We start from the raw sequence: 25,927 nt of genomic DNA, 5'->3' as shown, positions 1-25,927 counted from the left end.
TTTGCGCAAGTTGTAATGGCGCTTATGTGCCAGCTGATAGCAACATATCAGGCTATAATAAGACAACAACGACACAAAACATCGCTGTGATGATGCAGATGCAAGTAAAGGCCAGACAACAGCTATTTAAAAAAGCTGTTATAGTTTGCTCTTAAATTAAATTAAAAAAATTATCTCGTGTCTGTCTTTGTTGACACCGGCCATGTCTGCAAAGAAAGCGGAAATGACCTAAAACCTCTTCTTCTTCATTTTATGGCAGGTTGCAACCATAAAATGACCTAAAATGTAATGGCAATTCATTATTTATTAGACAAATAACGTTTCCATCAGTTTATCCCATAAGCCCTTTACCAATTAAGAGAAAATCCGATGAGATTGAACGTACAAACTTTGTGTCGATATTCATGAAATTCAATCGAGTTTTACTGTTTCCATTCGATATTACTTAATTTAAATTAAAAAAACGTGCAGATGGAAACATGGCTTATGTGTAACGTGAAACATATCAATAGTAGCGACAAACCCACACAGAACAGTCATGCAACAGGCTGTACAGAGCTTTTAGCTGTTTTGGTTTTAATGCCTGCAAACTCTACTCTCGTCAACCTTATCTCTAGCTGCAGCAGTTTGATGTTTTCAGCAAAAAAAGCTCTGATAAAACCTCTGTATGCTGGCTGGTCCCCAAATGAGGGAAGGCGCTAATTAGGTGATAATCTGTCAGTGTTGTGGTTTTCAATTTGTTCTGCTGTCCCAAAAGTGGCCAAAATAAGAGAAAACATCAATGCATAAAACTATACATAAATTAATTACAACAAATATTGATTGCCATTTTTGAGAATGTTCTGGGTCCACTTTATGACCACAGTTGGGTAATGTGAAAGCTGCGACTTATTATAATTATCAGTAGCAGGCTGGGTAACAGCACCAGGTTTTATCCCAGTTGGCTGCTCATATTTACGGAGAATCTAACACGATATGAACATGGCTGTGTGGTAGTAAGAGAGATAGAAGAGGAGGAGGAAAGAACTGAGGAAAAGGAGACAGAGAAGAGATCAAAACAATGCTAGTAAGCCCAGTGAAGCAGATTGGGAAAAAGGTACAGAGAGTGTGTGTGTGTGTGTGTGTGTGTGTGTGTGTGTGTGTGTGTGTGTGTGTGTGTGTGTGTGTGTGACTAGATACTCTGTCTGACTAGATAGTTGAGAGTCTAGTCTGAAGTAGCAGTCATTGTTAATGTTGGAGGGACTGGGCTCAAGCATCTGCTCCAATTGTGGCATGGAAATCCTGTCTGGCTGCCACACGCACGCGCGCACACACACACACACACACACACACACACACACACACACACACACACACACACACACACACACACACACACACACACACACACAGAGACCACTTCACATATGTGCCTCTGCTGCAAATTCTGGTCCCTATTGCAATACACACATACACACACACACACACACACACACACACACACACACACACACACACACACACACACACACACACACACACACATACACACACCTAAGATATGTTCCTTATTACTGATGCATCACAGTCAAGATAAAAAGCCCAGCGTCACATTCCTATGAGGAACATGATAATACGCACGACACGCAGCAACACACATACAAAGGCATTCCCCACATATACAGTACAAAGACTCACAATCGTGCAAACACATAAAGGGAAAAGAGTGTGTAACACACACACACAGAGGGAGGGAGTGAACAAAAGATCTGGGAGCAGAGGATTGTGGGAGCGGTTTCATTAGGAGTGCTGACAGGTGTCAGAGCTGAGTCTGCATCAGATAGCGGAGCCGTTTCCAACAATGAGACACACAACAATCTCTTTACCTGGGGGACTCCTCTAATCCCTCGCTTTCCCTCCTCTATTTTTCTTTCTTCCTCTCACTCACACTTGATCGTTTTAAGATTCTCTTTATCTTTTCTCTCTCTCTCATTGTCGCCTTTATTTTATTCAGGGGCAAGAGTTTCATTAACTGCGTGGCATCCTCTTTCCCAAAAACAACTTTGGTTACACTTCACTTGATGGTATCTACATAAGAGTGACATGACACTGTCATGAACGTGTCATAAACATAAACAAGTCATAAACATAAGAGTGACATGACGGTGTCATGTCACTCTTATGTAGATACCTTCAAGTAAAGTGTTACCATAACTTTCTTTAGATTGATATGCGTGCTTCCCAGTTATGGCCACCGGAAATTTCTCAGTGTAACTACCAGCACACAATATCTACAAAAAAAAAAAAAAAACCTTGTTGAGATATAAATTTAGTGCAGCAGGGATGAACAGTGATGCAGAAGATGAGCAGAGATAAACCATCGGATAAGAAAGGGCGTGGAGAGGTGAAGCGAGAAGGAAGGAGGGGAGGAGAAGAGGCGGAATCTTGGGAGCCATACACTCATTTATTAAAGTGGGGGATGAGAGTCGAGGAGGTCAAGTTCCCAACAGAGCGAGGCAGGGGTGGAGCTCTGCAACATGGGAGTCATACACGCCGCCTATATATATATCAAAACTATTTCCCAGAGAAGCAATACACGCACACACACACACACACACACACACACACACACACACACACACAATGTTACATATAGATAGACATACCCAAAATGCACATAATATACACAAATCAAACACATAAACAACACACCAACTGCTACGCACACGCCGATCAAAAGCTTAATCTTGCCCCCTGGCTCTGTGCAGTAAACTAGGGCAGTCTTAGGCATGTTGGATGTTTTAAAGTAGCCTTGGGGCCAAATACACAGACACTGTGATCAAAGGTGGGAAGGTAAGACCTAGGTCTCTATCAGGGTCCCTAGGCCCGTTTTTAGGCGCTGGTTGATATTAAAAAAAAAACGGTCATGATCATATGAAAGTTATAGTCATTTTCCAATTTACTCTCTACCGCAGTTTCATATTCGCTTTTCCTCTCCGCCATACCCTACTTTTCCTCACATCCTTCTCATCCTTCGTTGGCTGCTGGAACGGTGTATGTAATCCGGGTAGAAGACTTTGAGCAGGCCGTCAAAACAAACAAGAGGCTAGAGAGATGACGTGGAGGCAGGAGTGAATGTTTATGAAGTTTAATTATACCGATGCTTTGACAACACTGTTCATGAAAGAAAAAAAACATAACAAATTATGACATTTACTTAACTTCTATGTAGCTCTGACACACCTAAAGTCATCGTGGTATCTGTTTACTTTCTTTTCCCTTACTTCTAATTACTTTGTTAGGATGGAGACATTACATCTACGGTGATGTAAGAGATGAGACGATAGCCCTGATTGGCTAAAAAACTGTCACCCATGAGGCCACCCCACCGAGGCGATGACAGACTCTGAGTATGATGGATGAGGGATTGTGTGTGTGTGTTTGTCTATGTGTGCGAGTGTCAGGGGGGTCACCATAGTGTAGAGGGTCCCCACGGATTAGCGTTACAGTCCAATGAACCATTTCAGAAAGGAGGGGGCAAGACCCCATCGACCACTGCCGTAACACACACACACACACACACACACACACACACACACACACACACACACACACACACACACACACACACACACACACACACACACACACACACACACAAAAAGAAAAGGACCTGATATGATGACCACATCTCCCAGGAGAGAAATAGGAAGAGTCATCTGTTGAGCAATGTCTCGGTTTTAGACGCTAATATAGTTATACCCTTAGAGAATAAATCTAACCGAAAGTAACACACACATTCTCACACACACACACACACACACACACACACACACACACACACACACACACACACACACACACACACACACACACACACACACAGAGGAGGCCACAATAACGTGCAATGGGCCATGCCAGTAATCCCAATAGATCTCCTCATTCAATCAACACACAGACAGGTCATAAGGCTGTATCTATATAGATCTCCTCAAATATTTTCTCTCTATTTCTATCACTCTTCAACAACAACCGTTTTCTTTATCTCTCAGTGTCTGTCTCGTATAACCCCATAAAAAACGAAGACAGGTCCAAACGGAGAGGAGCTTTATCAACCTATACATCACAAACTCGAGCTTTTTCCTTCGCACCCAAAGCACACACTGTACAATAAGACACCCTCCCTAGTGGCTGCCTATGCACTGACTGCTGTAGATCTCTTTATGTAAAAAAAAAAACTTAAGAAGATATGTCAAACAAACTGATATCCATCAGCACGGCAGCCGGGTTGCGCTACGATACTCTTGTGGGCCTTGCTGCTGCAAATTAATGATGTTGGATATGTGGATTGTGTTCTGATCGCAGACAGGTTTAGTATGTACATTAGTATGTGTCGTGCTGTTCCTTCCTCTGTCAGCGATGTAGGACCCCTTGGTTTTTTTTCTGCCCTATGACCAAGGCTAATTGAATAAAATACTCGCTTGTCCAGATACTGATTAAATATGGTGGTAGCTCTGAGTTGGCGTTTTGAGGGTGATGCTCTTTCAGTTGTTCAGATATTGTGGCCATCATACAGTTATTCTAACTTCTTGTTCTGTTATTCCAAACAAACCACAAACATTAAAAGCATATGTCTTCCTGTGCACTGGATGATTCTTCACAGGGAAGGCCTTACTGTATGGAGTTGTTGCATGCTCTCCCAATGTTGCCTCCCACCACCAAAACATGTATTTTAAGTTCAATTCAGGAATTGTAAAGCAACATTATCATTCATCTGGAGTGGTCAAATAGTCCAATATTCACTCCCTGCAGCTGCTATTTGTTGGGTGTTTAGTTTTTTTTATTTTTTTTTTTTTTTTTTTTTTTTTTTGTTTTTTATGTTTTTTTTTTTTTTGTTGGTTTTTTTTTTTTTTTTTTTTTTTTTTGGTTTTTTTGTGCGGTGGAGAAGTTTGTTTATTTGTTGGTTTTTTTTTCTGCGTAGTGTGTAAGTTTTTTTTTTTTTTTTTTTTTTTTTTTTTTTTTTTTTTTTTTTTTTTTTTTTTTTTTTTTTGTGGTTGGGGGGTGGTTAGTATGAGTTTTTTTTTTTTTTTTTTTTGTTTTTATTTTATTTTTTTATTTTTTTTTTTTTCCTTTCTTTCTGGGGGTTCCCGTGTGGATGGTCCGGCAAAGTGAGACTAGTTGTCCGCTGAAAACAGCTGCCTGATGCGTCTGAAACATAGACTGTATATAAAGATGGACGACGCGTCTCCACTTCCTCCCAATGTACAAAAGTGAAGCCAAAATATCCCAGATGCGGGCGCTGCCATCTTGTAATTTTGAGCCAGGAGTCTGCCTAGTAGTGATCGGGTGATATCGAAGTCCCGCCCATACACCCAAGCAACCAATCACAGCTGTCAATCATGACGTTGCGCCCCGTTTTTATAGCATGAAATAATTGATCATTTATCAGCAAAATGAACACTTGAACAGGCATGAGTGTGATGAGAACTACCTGAAATGACAGAAACCATCTTTGGGTAAAAATGATTTGACGTGTACTTTGATATTTTAGTTTGGCCCATGTCCCCTCCACTTACGTGGAAGGGGGCGGGGATTTTCGACCTTTACTGCAGTCAGCCACCAGGGGGCGATCAAGATGTTTTGCCTTTACTTTTTCAGTCTATGGATCAGCCCTTGGTCTGAAAACAACGCTATGGTCCAGAATCACGATCTGTAGTATGATGGATCAGGGCTTGACAAAACCCAACCACCTGCCACATGAAACAGGGGAAATGCAAATAACAAAATCTACATTTTCTAATGCTATTTGAGCCATGTCTGCATTTGTCCAACAGTTCAACTTTGTAGTAAGCAATCAAGCAACGAAAAAGATAGAGTGCCTAATGGAAAGATCCCTCCTCTCTGTTGACTCTACAGAGCTCTTCATCCCACATGTCTCCATTAGAATAGCATTGCCCTGTGTGGTATCTCTGATGCCCGAGTGTGATTGTGTAACTATCTGGATGCTATCAGGTCTGGATGGTCAAAGAGGAGGATGTAGCCGATAAGCATCAGCTAGTGGATCGATAAAGTACACAATGTGTTTGTGTGTGTGTGTGTGTGTATTTCTGAGGGTGACAGAAGATAAATGACAGATAACAAGAGGATCTTTAGGATGGCCTCACTAAATACGGCCCCGTGTTCTCTTTTCTTTTCAGCCCGCAGGATCAAAATGTGATGAATTTCATCTTGTGAGCGGGAAAATGACACAGTGCTCCTTGTCATGTGGGAACCAAAAACAGGATCACAACCCAGTTTAGACCCTGATCCAGTGAATAATAAGAGATTTCTGTGACCCACCTAAGAATCAGCCAACCTTTCAATGTCAGTGTAAAAGCCCATGGTACATGTACTCACTTCGCTATCATCTGCCTTCATTTATTTGGGTTTATTTCCTCCATTAGTCTTGAGACAAAAAGAATGAGTTTCTTGGTCTCGAAGGTCCTAGGTCGGAAAAAGTCTAAGCAACACACAACAAAAGATATTGCAATATCTAGTATGCAAATTCACTGGGGCCAAAAACTTTTGAAAGCGATCGCTTCTCTTTGCGAGAACCTGTTTCATGTTTTATTCTGGATTCGTGACTCATCCCCTATGCTTCATTTCAACAGGAAGACTTTTCATCTATTTTGCACAAATGACCCGAGTTCCTCAGTCGTAGTCTCAGGTGGAAGAAGGGCAGGCATCCCATCGCACTAGACTAGGAGCTCTTGTGTTTTAATAAAAGGCACTTTGAACTGTGTTAGAAGCCTTTTGAAGTGTCCACCCACTCTTCCCAGCCCTTTCCTATAGGGGATATGGAGCGAGGCGGGTGATGTGGTAAAGATAAAACACAGAAAAAAGTTCACGCTGTTATGAACTGAGATTCTGACACTTAAATGCATGAACATAAACAATGCCTTGACTTCATTACAGCTTAATCAGAAGTCACAGAGCAGTTCGCCAATTTTACCTACTTTTCAAAAACTTGGTTGTACTACCCACATCCTTTTTAATCAAAGCAACTCATTACCTTTTTCTCATCACATCTCAAGGGGAATAGACTGTCACAAACTCAAAAGGAATTTACACTGCTACTGAACTTTACTAACAACAAAGTCAAACTAGGAAGACGGAAAATGGAACCAAAGTACAGTACCTCAACATGTGGAATATGTGGAATCTACAAAATGGCTGCTGCTCCCTTGCACTTTTTGCACTTGAATAAAGATTAATGGAACAAAACAGGCTTACATCTGGTTTAGAACGATGGCCGTGCTCCATTTCTTCACCTGTATTATCTGAATCACACAATCGAAAATGACTCAACTTTGACAAGTCAAGTCAATTTGATTCATAGAGTCCATGAATCACACATCTCCTTCAAAGGGCTTTACAATCTGTACAGTATACAACAGCCTGTATTCTTTGACATGCTGTATCAGATTAAATGTTGCCTGAATGATGCAGTCACAATGATTACGCTTTAAACTGGTTGAATTTGAGTGCCTTTAAGACAGTTTGCTCTGGTTTGTTGGATCTGTCAAAGGTGAAACCAATATAAACACAGGGCTAGGTATGGAACCGGAACTGAAATGTGTCCATAGCATTGTGTAATCAAATCCGAATGCTTTGTCAGGTCTTTACATATTCTTTATTCAGACATTTCCAGTATTTAGGTCACTATTTCTTTTTGGCAAAATTCTTGGCAACATCTTTGTTTTAAAGTATTGGTACTGAAAGGCAGGTATCATATTGACACCAGTGTCAAACAATTTACTGCCTAGCGGTTATACGCCTCCTCCAACCAATCAAGATGCAGGTTACATCCATGTCCGTCTAGACTGCAATAATATATCTAGTGAAGGCTTTGAAGCAATTTAAAAAAGAGGAATTACGTATGATGGGTTTTTTGGCAAAACATGGATGTTCAGATACATCTTCAACCTTGCTGCACATACAATCTATCCAACATCTAAAGTTTTAACTAGTGTCACCAATTTAGCATCCAACCAAATGTCTCCCCTTATGTATCTGAGTTATGGTGTTGAATAAGGGTCAGAAAAGTGATTTTGCAGAACACTGTCACAGTGAAGTTGATACAAAACGTTTAGTTTTTTTGTGCCAAATGTTAAGAACTTCCCTTAAGGTGTTCCTGAGATATGCATTCATGAGAATGGGATGTACGGACGGATAACCCCGTCACCGGTAAAGAGCAGAGGCGGAGTGACAATTGGGAGAGTCTGGACTTTTCCCGGTGGGCCGGTAGTGTTTTGAGGCCGAGAGGGCCGGTCTGATAATAGTTATACATTGCAAGTTCTTAGCAACACCATCCGGCGGCCTGGTGTGCGGCCACTGCCCGGCCGGTAAAACTGTGCAGCCTCTGCTCAACCCGTACGGCAGCCTCTTTTTTCAATACAAACACAGGCTAATCAGAAAGCACTAACGGTCACAAACATGTCTAGGATTTTCAGAAAAATGGCATAGCCCTGGTCGGCCTATGACGTAAAGCCATCGAACACCTCTTTTTTTTTTCCTCGTCACGTTTGGAAGTCTATCGGTAACGTTAACAGACAGTGTGTGAGTCTAATGATGGAAAGCCCCAAAAAAAAAGGGAAAGGTGGAGCTGAGAAGGTCAAAAAGAAAAAAAAAGAGATTGTGTTGCTGTGCTGTGTGTTGTTCTTTCATTCACCGGACCATCCGAACCCCCCAAGTTGGGGGACTCATACAAGATAGATTTAAAAAAAAAAGATTGAACCAGTAGAGGCTCAGATAGCCTGACTTTTAATCCCTCGTGTCAAGCTCCCAAAAAAGTGGTTTCTATATTCATAAGCTCCTTGTTAATTTAACTTCATGTAATATCTATGGAGTAATATTTGTGCATTCCCCCTTTTAAACAAAAAAGAAGTCAAACTGTAAAAACTGTAAATGCAATATAGTCAACCACCACAACCTTCTCCCTACACTTTTGGGCTATAATAATAAAAAGGGAAATGGAGCTCATCCTTTGATTTGCATATGGTTGATACAGCCTGTAAGCTGAGAACAATGCACTGAAGAGCATTGATACTTAGATAATTCCCCTGTCCCTCTGCCTCAGTACACCACTCAACAGTTGGATGGCCATTACATGTATCCACTATGACAGTGAGCACCATCAAAATTCTTTTCAAACTAATTTGCCACATATGATTACTTATGTGCCTTCAGAGGAACAGTGGAGTCAAGTTTATTAGCAGGAGGGATAAGTGGGGTCAGAAGAGAAACAAACACGGGAATGTGTCATTTGGATTGCAAAACACGTGAGAGATACAAGTCCTAATAGACTGTTCTCTCTTAATATTTTGATACATTCATCAGGAACAGTTTATTACACAAAAATATTAAATCTGCCCTGCTGAGTGTAGCAAGTAGCGATGACAGAAGCCATGAATACAAGCTAGAAATAAAGAAATGAACAAGAATGTAAATGAAAAGGGGCACAGAATCCTCTGTGACTTAATCATCAGTGACATTTGAATATTTCCTATTTGTGTTCTGCAGAGTAAGTTCTGTGACGGTAAGACAAACACATGATGCAATTAAATGGCTCTTAGCAGCCGAGCTTCCAGGAAAGAAGAAAGTAGGGCAGAGAGCACTAAGTAAATGACATGGAATTATTAAGTAGAAGCTGAGGAGACATGAGGCACAAGTAGTGTCATGACCCTCAAGTATCCTTTTTATCTCCTTCCTTTCATCAACTCGCTCGCTCTTTCCTCTCCTTCGGTTAATGCTGCTCCCTCCATCTCTGATGCCTTTCTCTTATCCTTCATTTTTCTCACTTAACCAGCCTGCTTCTTTTCCTCACTTTTCTTTTTCCTTTGTCTATCTCATATCTCTTCCATCTCCTAATATCTCAACTGTCCCACTTTTTAAAACATTTTTCTTTTTTCTTTTCCCAAGCCTTATTTAAGTATGCCAGCTAAAACAGCACGTTCAATCAATCCTAATTTCATAAAGCTTGTTGACAAATTGGCCTTGAGCAATTTGGACAAATGCACGGTCCAATCCGCCATCTTTCCAGAATAATGAGACAATTAATATTAGCTCTCTGAAACAAACTTAATTAGAGGCATCTTATCGTGACCTCTGACCTTCCTCTGGAGTGAGAAAACAGTTAATAACACTGTAAGCTGTAGTCTCGAGCTAACTCTTCCATTTACTGTATATTCTGTTTACTAAACTTGTGCTATAGGGCAATTGCAACACAACTCCCAGAGGCATTATCAGAGGTAGCATCCGTGTGTTTCAGATGTATGACATTAATTAACCATTGATTGGAAGTCAAGGGGTCGGATGTGAGACCTGTTTGCAAAATTACAGGCTGGCTATGTGTTAAAGGAAAATCTGCATAATAGAAAGTGTACTGTTTTTAGCAGAAGGCATTTTTTCTATTTTTTTTTATGTGCAGTGTGCACATAGTTTCATAAATGAGGCCCCTAGTTCTTTTAGCAAGCTTGCTTCTTCTCTAACAACTAGGCCACTGCCACACTCCTCCCCTTATGTTTTATTGTGGATGCTCCACCTTTCTTTTCTCATCTCATCTGTCTCTCTCAATTAAACACGCCAACGATCAGAGGGGCATCTGGAGATGCATCTTTAAGCTTTAATACACTTTGAATAATTAACACACACGTGAGCGCACGTACACACTCAACACACACACACACACACACACACACAGCTGAGTCTATCAGTGGCAGGCAGCTCCCCCAGCCAGAGAGACCCAGAGGGAGAAGGGAAGCTTGCTCTGTGCCAGCCCCAGCCCCGGAGTCTCTGAGCTGGGCAACTCGGAGCTGTGTACCAGCCTGTGCTCCAGCAACAATGGTTAGACAGATGTAACTCTGACACCCTTAAGCTGAAAGACACAAAGAGAGGGTGTCTGGCTCCAGCTAATTGACTTGTTGAAGGAATGAGGGAGTGGGTGAACAAGAGGGAAAGAGCTCATTTGGTTAGAGATCAAAAAAGGGAAACCCGTATGGAGATGGCTGGCGAGGTTCATGGCGTGCTCTCAGCAGGGATTCTGTGTGGGGGGGGGGTGTGGCTGGCTGTGTGTGTGCACGTGCGAACATACATTCTTGCATGCCTGCGTTTCCCGCAGCAGCGAGCTGACTTGACAGAAAGATGTGACTTATATATACTGTATGATCTAACCGACCCACTCATCACGGTTATTCATCCTCTAATTAGCGGCACAAAGGCAAACACCGATCCACATACCTACAGTATATTCACCTTCTGTTCATCTGGAGCCTAACACAGCCGGCTAATGATTATCAATGAGGCTAGGCTACAAAGCCACCGGTTCGACCCCCTGTGCAGCAGCAATGCATCATGGACCTACTGTATTTCACTGAGTGTAAGGAGGTCAGGCTTCTAGGAAGAGGGAGCGAGAGAGTGGAAAGGGAAAAGAAGGGAAGAAACCAGAGATAGGGGAGGAATGGGGCAAAAGGGAAGAAAGAGGGTGGGCTGACTGAAAAGAGGAAGATGAAGAAAGAAAGATGGAGTGTAGGAAGGAAGAAAGGAGGTATGGAGATAGGGAAAGAAGGAAATTAAGAATAGAAAAAGAGGTGAAAGGAAGGAAAATATGAAAGAAGGAGAGAAGAAAGAAAGAAAGAAAGAAAGAAAGAAAGATCACACTGAGTCAGAGCTGGTGAGTTGCAGTTTCACATATTGAAAAGGTCAGAGCCTTGATAGTTAAATAAACTGTTTCAGAACTGCTGATGCAGAACAAGCGCTGGCTCATAATGAGCACGCCTTTTGACAGATTCAGATGACTTCACTCAGTCTTAATGAATGCATCAGGCCTAAATAAATACCCACTCGAAGCTATACTTTCCGAAAAAAAAAACATGAAGAAATAAATATAAATAACTACTGATCCAAAATCGACACTATCCAAGACCTCAATAGTCTTTGTGGCAATCCTGAGAGGGGCATTCATTAAATGTAACTAGGCACAAAGTACCAGGATGGTGGATGGATCATGCATGAGACCCTAACCATGCCCTCGTGTATTTTTTTTCTTTCATAACTGCAAAAACGTTGGCATCAGACAAAAAACAAAACAATGTACATAATAAGTCATTCATGTTATGAACAGGTATGTGTGCTTGCACAAATTTGACAGCTTTGGTGGGTTGCCAGATGAAATTGCATTGTGTTAAGGCAAAATGTGTGCCAGACAACGCTGTTGTGTTTTCCAGAGCCCTCTGCATCAGGACTTCCACTGTGCAAACTCAGTTATTCAATTTACTTGGCTGTGATGCCCTTCAGATGTTTACCAGTTTCTTTTGCAGCATCAGTATGTGTGCTTCTCATAGTTACTTTCAATATGTGAAGGCAATATTAGGATACTATCAATAACCAAAAGCTCATGACTAATGACAAAACTGTTGCTGAATGGAGATGTTACACAAAAAGAAAAAAAGAAAAAAAAATCAGTCACTTCCTGTCAAAGCTCCCATCTGGGGCTGTTACTTGGCGGCCATTTTGTGTCTCTGCTGTCAATCATGTTACGGCATTAATTCATTTGTGGGACATGAAATATTCTGGGTGAAAAGCGACCCCATGCAAGATGAATGAAACGACTTAATTAACAAGCGAGCGAATTGCAATCAATGAATAAATGAATAAGCAGGCGAGCTAGTAGACAGGAAAATAAATGCAAACAAACCTCTTTTTCTATTACCTTTTCTGTTTTTTTTTGTTTGTTTTTTAGCAATGTCTTATTTTGTCCTATTTCCTTCAATCTGAATGAAGTCAGCGTTGGCCCAGCCGCCTCTACCAGCCCAATGCTGGCATTCGTTGGAGCAGAGCAAATTTGTTTCTCTCCGTGTTTGTTTATCCTGGTGTTTGTTTCTGTCATTGTTTGTGTTTATACATATTTCTGTTGATGGCCTTCTCAAGTGTTTCTCCGACTCTTTCTCCGGCAATTTTCTGCCTGGTCGCCCCTAATGTGCCTCTCGGTTTATCTGCTGTCACAACACAGCTGATTTATATATATTTACATACCAGGAAGTGACATCAGAGAATTACATTTACTTCAAGAGGGCAACAACGATACATTGGCTGTTATCTGTTTGCACACGGGATGGATTTTTGTGACGTACCTGTGGCAGAGTTTTACAGATTCTATGAGTTTTATCAGATATGAAGTGAAGTCAGCCTCAAGAAATGTGACACATGCCTTTGGGAAGATAACCAGTGTAGTGTGAATTCAATCACTTTGGCAACCTACTGCTAATGACACAGGGGGAAACTTTTTAAGGCAGCGGAGATGGGCAATATTGCTTACAGCAGGGGTTACGAACTGGCAAATTGGAACAAAATCAAGGCTAGAGGAGATAAATGTGTGATGACAAAACTACGCCTGTTGGCTCAAATGTGCGCATATGCATTGCCTCAAAATGCTACCGATTCAATGACGGAGAACTTAAGGATGCATCGAAAAACACACGCATTTCAACACAAGAGCCCGTAGCTGTCTCTTCACTCTCCGCTGTGTTAATAACAATAATCCCTGTGAGGATGTCCTGATGACACCGGTATGTTAGTGTGTGTCTATCAAAATGCAGCAAAAACCCCCCTGACGTTCAAAGTGTCTTGGTAACCATGGCGACGCCTGCACCAAAAAGACATGAGAAAACAAAATAGGAAAGAACATAAAATAAAAAACAACAAAAGGCTGAATTGGTGTGGTTCTCCAAAACAAGATAAGGATGCATGTCAGCCTGGTGTACACGACAACACACACAACACACACACACACACACACACACACACACAACACACAAAACACACACAATGCCCTAAAATTGCTGCCTGATTTGAACACTTTAACAGACATCACAATGCAAATATACCTCATTCCCTTGTCTTCTTTTTTTTTTTTTTTTTAAAATTTTTTTATAATTTTTTTTTTTTTTTTTTTTTTTTTTTTTTTTTTTTTTATTTGATAGACACCCACACACATGGGTCTTAGGTCAAAACCACAGGCTGTAAAAATAATGGACGTAGCATCAGTGACGTCACCCATTGGTTTGCAGACTGACGTTTTGAAGCCGGGAGTTTGCATTTTGGCCGTCGCCGTCTCTGTATTTTTGAGCCAGAAGTGACCAAGGGCGGAGCTGGGGGAAATGACGCGTCCATGCCAGTGTTGTGTATGGTTTTAATGACGCTGCACTTAACCAAATGCTAAAGAGGAAAAGTTACCATTTTCAAACCCTTCTGACGCGAGTCATCCAGCGGAGTTTTACTGGCGGGTAAACGCAGACTTTCGGGTACTGCTGCTGTTCATCTGAATGTATGGCAGTACATACAACTGGTTGGAAATTGGCAGACTTTCCCTTACGTTACCAGCTAACAGTAGCACTAGCTGGCTAGCTTTGTTGGCAGAGCGCTGAACGAGACATTTTTAGACGCCCAAAATATTCCAGTTCACTTTGATGAAGAAAACACACACTCACAGAGTGTCACAGCTTAAGATGAAAACATGGACAACACCCAAAACAAGTTCACAGACTGATAAACCTACGCATGCTGACACACTTGCAAATATTCATAGACACGCCTGCTTCATGCCCCCCCGCCCCCCTCCCCCCCACACACTGAGGACTCTAAGTCCTATGCTTTCAACATCTCAGCTTCTCTGCAAAGAAAGATGGAGTACGTGAAAGAGTGAGAGAAGGAAGTAAAAAGAAACAAAAAGGCTGAATTTGTGTCCATGCAACACAAAATGTTACTCTGACAAAATAAGATGTGTCGTCTTACAGCACAGTTGGGAGCAAAAGAACTCGAAGAAAAAAATGTCAATTGTATCGCGTTGCATTTAGGTGATTTTTAAACTGCCTAAAATAGAGACGAAGATGAAGTGAAAGTGTTTGAGTGTTAAGCGCGACTTTCTGAGGACACAGAAGTTCACTCGTGTTCGTCAGTGTGCGTTTCTGTGTTTATGCGAGAGACAGTGAGAACTAGAGACCTAGGCGAAGACGGAGGGACTGTGAAAGCGAGTCAGCTCATGGATAGATGAGGGTTTTCATGCAAATATAACATTTGGGACGGTAGCGCGCGCTGCCATTTGCATACTCATTCACCGCGACTCGCTTATAAGTGAATAAATCCAGAGCTGCTTGGAGTACAACAGCTGCTGCTGGGCCACTCATAGCAGCACTTATTCACACACGCACACGCACGTGCATGCACACACACACACACACACACACACACACACACACACACACACACACACACGCACACACACACAATGGTGCACAGGTCCCAGCTGCATCTTTGGAATTAGTACCATACTTGTGTGTGCACATGCATTAATACTTGTAAATGTATTAACGTGTTGCTTTGCATGTCTGCCCTTCTGAATCTTTTCGTGTCAGTGTTCGTGAGAGCATGTTTATCTGGATCTCATCTCATGGATGTTTTGTGTGTGCCCTCACCTCCGAGGTGTTGACTCGTCCCTCCTGGAAGGAGCAGTCGCTGGCATCCTGCGTGCACATGTGGCGGTATTTGCACCAGTGACAGGGGAAGTTTCCATTGACACAGGAGAGGCACCTGGAGCGACAAAGAAGGGTTAAAGTTACAAACACCAATAGATATAATCTCCACCCTGTCCATGGCCGTCCATCCATGCTAACTCAGGCAGTACAGAAATGCTGAACTACAGGTCGGAGCTCATTTAGAAACTGCGTTTGTCCACAAGAAAGAGCTGACAAGTTTATTTGGTTACACTTTACTTGAAGGTATCTACATAAGAGTGACATGACACTGTCATGAACGTGTCATAAACATTATAAACAAGTCCTAAACGTTTATGACATAACGCTTCTGTCATTAAGTGTCATTCGGTTTTTGTCATGACAAGTTAGGGTTAGGGTTCATGTGTCATGACAGTGTCATGTGTTCATGACACTGTCATGTTACTCTCATGTAGATACCTTCAAGTAAAGTGTTACCGTTTATTTTTTGGTTGTAAAATGTCGTCCTCAGTATGTATCTTGGTCAGAATAAAAAAATAAAATAAAATCTAAGGGATCAAACGTGATTGGTCAATGCTACTCGGACTACAAACTGGCTACAAGCGGAAACCAGAACGCTTTCGATAGCAACGTCTTGTTCCGTTGCCTACAAATTCTGCATTCATTTGCAGATATCTGTTTATAGAGATTAGTCGGCCTCAAAAACAAAAATGACATCTGGAAATCAATTTTGCGGTTAAGTTATTGAATACACAAATAAAGGGCAACATTCCCATCTCATTCTCCCTTTCTCACATGTGTAGCTAAAACGTCCATCTGCGTGGACATTATTATTCTATACTGTCAACCAAATTTAAAGCTTTCATCTGAGAACACAGATTAAAAAGAAACGTAATGAGTAGCAACATTAGGAGACAAACACACACATCATCGAGAACATTTTAGTAAAGAGAGAGAAAAAAAAGAAAAAACGTTGATGCACATTATAGAATTCTACTGACATCTCCTTACTCATAATTTTTGCTCGTCATTCCATCCCACACTGATGGAAACCCAGCTACTATGACCCGGATTCATCATAGATGAGGTACGGGATACTTAGGGAGAGCTGTTGCAAAGTGAAATACAGGACGAGCGGAAACACAGATGAAAAGAAAACCTTCAACAAGGGAGGAGGGGGGGGGGGAGACGGGACACGTACCACACGTTGACAGGCCGAGGTTGGACATGCATCCAAACATTCGCACGACATCAAAACGGTTACGGCCAAATCTCCAGAAATCATGTTGGAAGACGAATGTAACTGTGGCCCCGTGCATTAAGACTTTATTCCAGCTGTCAGTGAGGCCAAGGCGGACGCTGAAAGCAGCCGAGAGAGAGCAGGAGCGAATCCTCGGCGATCCACTCCTCCCTTCTCATTCTCCATGCTTGGAGGCTTACAGTGAACTAAGCTGGCAGACCAAGATAAGCCTGTTTTTATATAACACTTGTTTTTTTTCGGCTTTTTCTTCAGAGTTGAGGATGGAAAATGAATATATGCACATTCAAACATGGATTACCACCCAAAAACAAGGCTATCATGGCTACCAGAAAAAAAAAAACGCAATGCAAAGGAAGTTTGTACAAAAACACAAAGGTTACTTTAGGTTTTTACTCTACATTTAATAAGAGAAGTTAAAGCAACAATTGCTCGATAGTTATTCAATTCAGCAAAGCTTTGTTTTCATGATAAAAAAAAGGGGGGTTATTAAATCTTAGCAATGGCACATATTCTAAATTCACCCAGAAATATGTCCAGTAATGTGTCACGTTAAATAATAAACAATAATTACAAAGTCTGACATAAAGTTGATGTCGAATAACACTTAAAAAATCCTGACATGCTCTTTTCAACTAGAACAAGTCCTGGCTTTCTAGTCCTTACACCACTTCTGAACTAAATTACACTTAACTGGCTTGACAACAGTGAGTTCTAATTACATGTTACGTCAGTCCTCGCTCCCATACGCTGTCACTGTACTCAATCGGGCCCCCGAAAACTCAACCCCCACACACCCACAGTCTCTGCTCGCCAACTCGCAGCCACCCGAGGAACTGACTGGGAACCTGTGGGGTCCTTTCTATGTATCCATCACCCAGTTCTCGCTCTCCAGATTTATTTGCCCATGTTGCACGGTAGTGCTTATGCAACTAATGCTACATTCTACTAACGGTCTTTGCTAGGTTTACCATTTTCCTGCTGAGAGTTCGATGAAAAGACCGATACCATTGACAAGGCTGTACACTAAGTATGAACCTACAGCCAGCAGGCTGTTAGCTTAGCTTAGCATAAAGACTGTAAGCAGAGGGGGGACGGCTAGCTGGACTCCGTTAAAAGGTAAAACAAAATACACCTATTAGCCCCACTAAAGCTCACAGATTAACACGTTATATCCTAATTGTTTAATACGTACAAAATCTTAGAGTGGTATTTAACTCTCGGCAAGAAACCACGTTCCAGCCAATCACCGACAAGACGGTTGGGGGAGGGGGTGAGGGTTAGTGCGCATGCACATAATGGGGGGGGAGGGGAGGGGGACAGGGAGCAGAGTTGATTGAGTAGCGTGAGTTGTATCTGAGAGTAGCTGCTGCAAACTTGGTTTGTTGTATTTTGGTGCACAGCCTGTGCCCCTAGTGTTTGTTTGACGTTGACGACCCCTGTGTTGTCTCCCGAGACCGGGCTTTTTCGCAGCGGATTCAGGGGGCAGGCAGCTAGCGGATCAAGGAGAGATGCCTACGATTTGAGACAAAAATGAAATCGCGCTGAAACCATGCAGGAACTCGTAGTGCACCTTTAAGTGAAAGTTAGCATTGAGCATTATAGTAAAATATAGCTATGCTTAGCACATTATTGTGCTGTACAATGTCTAAATCCATACAGCCATGTAGGCAGAGTGTGACATTCACACCCTTTTAAGTCTTTTTAAACAGTAAATTCAAAGGAAAAATAAACCACAATACCACCTTCACTGTTTGACTGACAAGTGATCTCTCTGACAAGTCTAGTGCAAAAGCACCACAGTAATGAGCCACCACGGGGGTTTAAAACCGGGGCCTCCAAACTGAAGGACAATCGCTCAGCTCACAATGCCACCCTAGCGCCAGAAAGACTGACTTTAAATTGGATTTCGGTCTAATCCGCGTTCTGTCTTTGTCCCTCTGTCCTTGGTTTATTCTAGATTTTAGAGGGTTAACTCCTAACCCGCCTGTATTGGAGTGACAGAGTGATAGGGTTCTTCATAGCTGAGAAGCTAGGGAGACTAGACTGAACTGCAGTGTGAGGTTTCTAATCAATGCCAGTGGCTTTCCATGGGGAGAGGGGTGGACTAAGGTTATGCTAACAGTCTGATGTTTGTTAGTAAAGCTGGTGAGCCAGTTCCTCCTCACTATTAACCCCAGGGTTTATCGATTTCTTGTTGCAGGGGTGTGTGCCCACACATTCACAGCGTGTGTGTGTGTGTGTGTGTGTGTGTGTGTGTGTGTGCACGCTCGCGGCCGCGATAACACACGCTCACAGACTGACACGCACCTATACAGAAGCTTTTCGCCCCATGTTGACATCGTAGCATTCCTCTGGGTCACCTGGGCAGTGGAGACTTGTCCTACAGTAGAGCTGTCAATGCCTGGACGACTGGCTTGGGTAAGTGGCTGCGCTGCTGCAATGTGGTCAATAAAATCCCCTGCTATTTAGCAAGGCCTAGCAACAGAGCCGGGTCAAACGCCATTTCATCTTCTCCAAGCTTTTGTTCTAGCGAGGCCGGATCGATGGAACAAAGCTGTTGATATGCGAGCTGTGGCCCCGCACTTACGTATATGAAAGTGCTCGTTTAATTCTGGTCAATGTGGATGAAGCAACAGATAAAGCTGCCATTCTGTCCTGATTAGGAAGTATCTAAAGCTCCCCAAAACATGACAACATGTGCCGATCCAAATGAATTAGTGCCAGTGATCCGTTCTGAGACACAAAGCATAAAGCTTTAATAGCCTAATCAGTGCTTTAAGCAACTACCTAGGCATGTTGTTCAGATTAAAAGCTCAGATTGGTTTGGCATCATATCTATCACACATCTTTCAAGTGGATAGTGTTTAAAAGAGAGATACGACTGGCTGTGCTATGTGATCTATAAATAGGCCTCTTTGTGTTTTATCCAATTAAGCTCCAAAGTGAGTAGCGATAGAATGAGGCATACATCATTAAGTTATACAGCGCAGGAACCAAATGAGAAGTTTAGATTCTCAACAGGGGACTCAGACTCATTATAAGATATTACTGCATCTTGTCACGATGTCCAAAAGCAGTAAGTCTGCGAGTCTCAACCCACAGTTTAATTAAAGCGCATCGCACTTATTGAGAATTGGACCAACAACTATTGCGACAAAAATCAACTAATGGCGAATGTAATCACAGGAAAGCTGAACTCTAAACTGTTTCCAACAAGATGAGTCCAAAAGTTGCCAGGGTATAACGCAGCTGTGGTCTCTGAAAAGAAGGCCAAAGTGAACGGTCTGCCTGGAAGTGAGAGCCCTTGATGGGGGCCGGAGCGTGGGCTGGTCCCCTCCCTTGAGTGCTTCTTTTCACTGCATAGATTTCAGCCCCTTTCATATTGTAATGGTCATGGTGGCCTGCGGCTGCGGCGCTAACCTTTCAGCTGTGTGGGACGCATTATTCCTGACACAATGGACACAATCTCTGTCTCCTTCACTAACACTCTGCTTTATATCTCTCTTTCCCTCTTCATGCCTCCTTTTTCAGTTGTCTATTCCCTCACCAGCTCTCAGGGAACGAGAGTTTACTTCCGTGTCTCACTCTTCCCTCTAGCGTTCTTCCTCCCATTTGTTTCTCTTACTCTCTTTAGAGACGCATGCTCAATTAAACTATTCCAAACCTCTTTTTTAATGCAAATTTCTAATATTGTAACAGCGTATGCAACTAGCTTGCAGCGAAATCTGCTGTGCCAAGTCTGCGCCTTCTGTGTGCTCCCTCTGACTGTGCGTGCACCTGTTTGTGTGTGTTTGTATGAGAACGTGTAAGGCTGGTGATGCAGGTGCTGCATCCACCTTTGAGCACACGGAGCGAGGCTGTGTGAAGTTGCACACGAGCGCTTGCCTGCAGGCTGCTCCGCTTGTGCATCTGTGCTGATACTGTACGTCTGTGCGTCTGCTGTTGCGAGGCCTGTGCTACCCTTTCACCCGCTCACCACGCCCACGAGGAGAACTCCATTATCTGCCGCTTAATGCCGCAGGCTCCCGCGCCTGGCTTCCTACAGGCGGTGTCAAAGATTCAGAGGGGAAAGGAGACGACGGAGGGGGAGTGGTGTATAATATGTGGGTTTATGTTACAGCTGCTGCGGTGATAACTGCACTGTAGTTTTACAGTCCTGCGGGGGCCAGCGAAGCCAACATCAAAGGCTTAAACAGCAGCACGCCTGTTTATGCAGCAAAGAGAGGAGGGCTAGGTGGGCTGGTTAATCATGGGTACAGAGCATAAACACACACACACACACACACACACACACACACACAAACACAAACGAACACACACAAAATGAGAAAACGCTTCCTGCATGCACAAATATATGCACACATATACACTACAGTGCAGTTACTTTGACACATCCTGTATGCTCTTTAACTCACAAGGAACAAACAGAAAAACACACACACACACGTTTACATTCACAAAATGAATCAAAGCCATTGAACTAGGCCTGGAGGCTCTGAGAAGTGGCCCAGGTGAGCTCTCTCTCCAAGCCCACTCCATTATGACGATCTTCACACAGGCACCCCGGCTAGAGCTAATTAACGGCCTATTACTATGCAGATATATTCAGGGCCAAAAGCAGAGCGCAGGCAATAAATGGGCTTGATGAACGAGAGAGGGGCAAGAAAAGGGAGGTGGGGGGGGGGGCAGAGAGGGCTAAGAGGGGTCAGGGCCGGGGGAGGGAGAGAGGGGTAAAGAGAGGGATGGGAGAAGAGAGTAATAGGCAGACAAGAGGAAGGTGGGAAGGCAGGACGAGAAAAGAGGGCCCAGGAGGGAAGGATGGTGACATGAAAGAGAACAAAAGCAGGACACTTTACACTCCTTATTACTAGGTGCTTGTAATGCTGGGGATTCAGGAATTAAAGATTATGGTCATAATTTGTAGTTGTTAAACTCTTTTCAGCGTTCGGCGTGGAACTTTTTTTTTTTATAACAGAGTCTAAATTTAGTACCTTGGGCGTAGATCATTTAATGCATTTTTGGTCTTTAACTTCATGGTTTCTCAGCTGCATTAAAATGCACACACAACACCAATTACGAACACACAAAAGACACTTTGGAGACAAAGTTTCTGAGTCCTTAGTTTATGGCATACTATTTGGCTGTTTTTCTATATTGGTTTTTATGTCCTGATATTCTGACTCTCTTTTCCCTTTTCCCCCCATTCTTTTCTTTTACGAGGGGCGTTCAAATCATCAAAAAAGATAAAGAAAAACCCCCTCAAATGGATTTTATTCTTAATTGAGGATATTTTGAATGATGTAAACGTCAGCGAAGGAAGTAATGCTGCCATCACTCTACGCTTGGCAAGAGAAAGAGAAATCCACTCTGAGCATGCCACCGATGCATTTTCATTTCAGGTGTATTGACACAAAGTGCAGATACCTAAATGAGAGGATGTGACTCTGTGCCAGGTGGGGGAAGAGAGAGTGAGAGTGTGTGGAACAGTGAATCCCACTCAATGACTTAAGAGCATCAGCCAAGAGCCATTATAGGGAATGACATTTTATTTATTTTCATTTAACCTTTATTTAACAAGGCAGGTCAATTAGGAACCCATTCTTCATTCATTATCAGGCCCATCTCACTGACGCTCTGCTTCCCTCTCTTCTCTCCCCCTCCTCTCTTTGTGCAAGTTTAACTGAAAATCTTCACTGGCATTTAAAGACAAAACCACTGTTATGGGTGAACAATTCATTTTTCCCTGACTTATATTGTAATTTAAACTCCAGGTCTGTAGTTCGTGGTCTACATAGCATTGAACAATATATGTTTTTAATAACTTATTTCCCTTTGAAAGGGCCTAGCAAATTGTTGGGGCAGGCATTAGCTCCTGTCTCTTAAAAAGAGCCGCCAATATGTCACAATGAATGAGCTGACATTTAACTTGGTTTTATATTTTCACTTGATTTACTTTTGTATGTACAAGGGTTTACAAGAGTTAGTTTATGTCCATAACATGTTTGTGCCATTATAGGCAGATGTAGTTGCCTATTGACATAAAAGGAACTTAAACAGTAATTATAGATAATGATAAAGAAGTTTAGCAATACTGAATTACATTTTAACTTAATTTTGTAAAAGAAATTGTTTTCAAATGTAAATGTTGAGTATGCAATTTATTGCTTAAAGTGATGGTTCGGAGTAATTTCACCCTAGGGTCCTTTGCACCACGACCTCGAGCCAAACAACCCCCCAGAAGCTTTTTTCACCTGGGTCGAACATTGGACAAGTTAGCGTGATCAGCTGAATAGCTTAGTGCAGGGGCTAGTGGATCCACGTTTGTATCTCGTAAATGACCCCACTAATAATGCCCGAAATTATTAAATTAAATTAAACTTCTACAATAGTACAGTTAGGTTATGTACTCCTAAAACGATGGATTGGAAAGTTTGTAAGTACACCAGAAGTTTATGTAAATAACACTTGCCTGTTGGCTTCTGCTCTCTGCTGCTACTGCTGCTATCGGCAGTAAGATGAGTGCTTAGGGACGTCTACAAATTACAACACCGAAAAGAGATACAACAAAACTATTAATTTAACTTTTTTTTTTAAAGTGCTGTAGTATAACTAGCAGGAGACAAGTTATAATTGAGGTAAGTTTGGAGATATTACCTTATTTAATCATTAAATTAATAAATATTTTTGTATTTGTATTTTGTATTTGTATTTTGGGTAACTTACGAGATACAAACGTGGGTCCATTAGCCCCTGCGCTAAGCTATTCAGCTGATCACGCTAACTTGTCCAATGTTAGACCCAGCTGAAAAAAGCTTCTGGGGGGTCATTTGGCTCGAGGTCATGGTGCAAAGGACCCTAGGGTGAAATTACTCCGGACCATCACTTTAATGACATCATCACATATATTAAAATTAGCAAATGAAAGCATTTAGCAACTTCTGGCTGAGCTAAAGCTTATGATAGCAAAAAGCAAAAAAAAAAGCTTCCAAGGAAAGAATGCTGCTGCCCTGAAACAAGTTTTAAGGTAAAGCTAAAACAATGATAACATTCTGACCACTGTCTACCTGCCAGCCTAGGCTCACAACAGTTCACTCTCCAACTCTTCATACATCAAACTAACAGAGGAAAGTTTCTTTTGGAAAAAAAAGATCTTTGCAATAGTATTAGTCGTACAGTACCAGCATGCAGAGAGCACATAACATTATACAGACAGCAGCAGTTTCATTTTATAGTTTGGCCGCATTACCTAAATAACGTTCATTAGCTACAACTGACAACAATCAAAAAGAAAAACAACGTTCACCTCTACAGCTCATCATACTGTTACTTATGATTCAAATCTTGGCTCTTGCCATTTGAAAATGGCAGACTTACAAATTGCAGTTTTTAAACAAAACGATGAATTGCTCAGCTCTGTCAACTACCAATAATACTGCATCAACGGAAATAACATTGTAGATTTTAAAAAAGACTATAGACTATGATAAATAATGTATTTCTTCACCAAATTTGAATAGAGTATATAGAAAAGGTGTAGTCTCTCAAGTCTCTCTCTCCTTCCATGCTTTTCTTTCTTAAATTAAAAGGTCAGCCACGCATATAAACACAAAAACATGCAAAAACAGTGCTGGAAAGCTTATCAGTAGTCCTATACTTAAATTAGGGATAATTCATTTCCAAGAAACACGACTGACGTGTTTTAGCTTCCCGAGCTTGGCTGCCCTTCTAAGTCTTGCATGGTTAGGAATCGATTTATTATTTCACTCACCAGTAGTCCCTTTATTGCTTGAGATTTAATTAACTAATTGATTTGTAAAAAGCTTGAATACATTGAATAATGAATTGGCAAAGGTTGCGTGCTGTCTTCTCCCTTCTCCATTATAGGAGTTATTTGCAGGCCAATATTTTAGCACTATTGCTTTTGGGAAAGAACCACACTCCTCTATTGATCAATGCTTTCCAACAGTCTGCATCTTGCTGGGTGTAGGGCATATACAAAGATGTTTTCTCACTCCCTTCTTCTGCTTCTAACTCCATTCACACTTAGCAACAAACTCTTTATTTTGAAATATGAGGGAAAACTTACGATTGGTGGACGCTGCAGTTGTAGAAGACAAAGTCCACGCTGGCAAACTTCTTCCCCGTCTCCTTTGATTTCAGATACAACTTTATAACACGTTGGTCACCTACAAGGAGTCATAAAACACCATATTACTAGTGCTGTTGTTGTTTTTTTTCTTTCAGTCTTTAGTATATGTATAGTGTACAACTGATGTCATATACAGTAAGTGAATGGAAAAGGTTTCATGAACCCAGGATCATGCCTAAGACCAGGTAATGTATTCTAAAATGTTAACAGCCTCATTTTAGGTGTTACTTGTCAATTCCTGTATTTTTGGAGCCACCATGTTTCTGCTGGAAAGTAAGCAGAGCCTGGAGCTGAATCAATAGGATGTCATAGAGAAGTTACTTGGTGGAGGAAATGGTTCATCTGTCCGTATACATTTATGGGTTGTGTGCATTAAGTTTGTGAATCAGCAGTTTCTTATTTTGATAATCGCAAAGAAAATGGGTGCAGTTAAAGAGCAGAATGACTCGTGTTTCACACAGTTGAACGAACAGGCGGCTGAACGAAGCAAACACTTTATATTTGTGGAAGCATTAAACAAAAATGCTCAATCTTAAAGCCCAGAATAAAGTAAAGTCATCTTCCCACTAAAACATAAGTTTTAAACTATTTAATTTTTCAGAAAGTGCAACTTCCAGACACCAGGTGAATCTAACAAAGCATGTTCAAGTTGACAACTGTGTTAGCGGGACTAATTTACTGCAGCAGATATATAGTAAAGCCCCAACGTGCTAAATTTTAAATGAATAAATACGTACATAAGTTGAAATGCTACTGGATTTAGCCAGTTAGCACCTGTTAGCTAGAGCAACAACAGCTACATCAAAGTCACACTAAAATCCACTATCTAGCTGCTACTGTAAATTAACACAAAGATAGAATAAGATATCATCGCTGTCATTTTTCTCTATCTAGTTTAACAAGGCAGCACGTTCTACCTACCTAGCTGGCTAATTGGCAATGTTTGGCTTAAAAGTGAAAGAGGGGTGGTTACAGCAGCAGCCTTCAGTT

General features: G+C 41.8%; 1 protein-coding gene across 1 annotated transcript in view; it reads right to left on the bottom strand.

Annotated features, from left to right (window-relative positions):
• Window positions 1-25,927, bottom strand: part of LOC120559298 (plexin-A1-like) — a 296,826-nt gene that overhangs the window by 107,256 nt on the left and 163,643 nt on the right. Inside the window, 2 exon segments of the mRNA XM_039800924.1 lie at window positions 15,489-15,603; window positions 24,875-24,974. Of these exon segments, the coding sequence (XP_039656858.1) occupies window positions 15,489-15,603; window positions 24,875-24,974 (215 nt within the window).

This window comes from Perca fluviatilis, chromosome 5, assembly GCF_010015445.1.
Source record: "Perca fluviatilis chromosome 5, GENO_Pfluv_1.0, whole genome shotgun sequence".
Taxonomy (NCBI): domain Eukaryota; kingdom Metazoa; phylum Chordata; class Actinopteri; order Perciformes; family Percidae; genus Perca; species Perca fluviatilis.
This window is presented reverse-complemented; position numbering and strand designations above follow the sequence as displayed.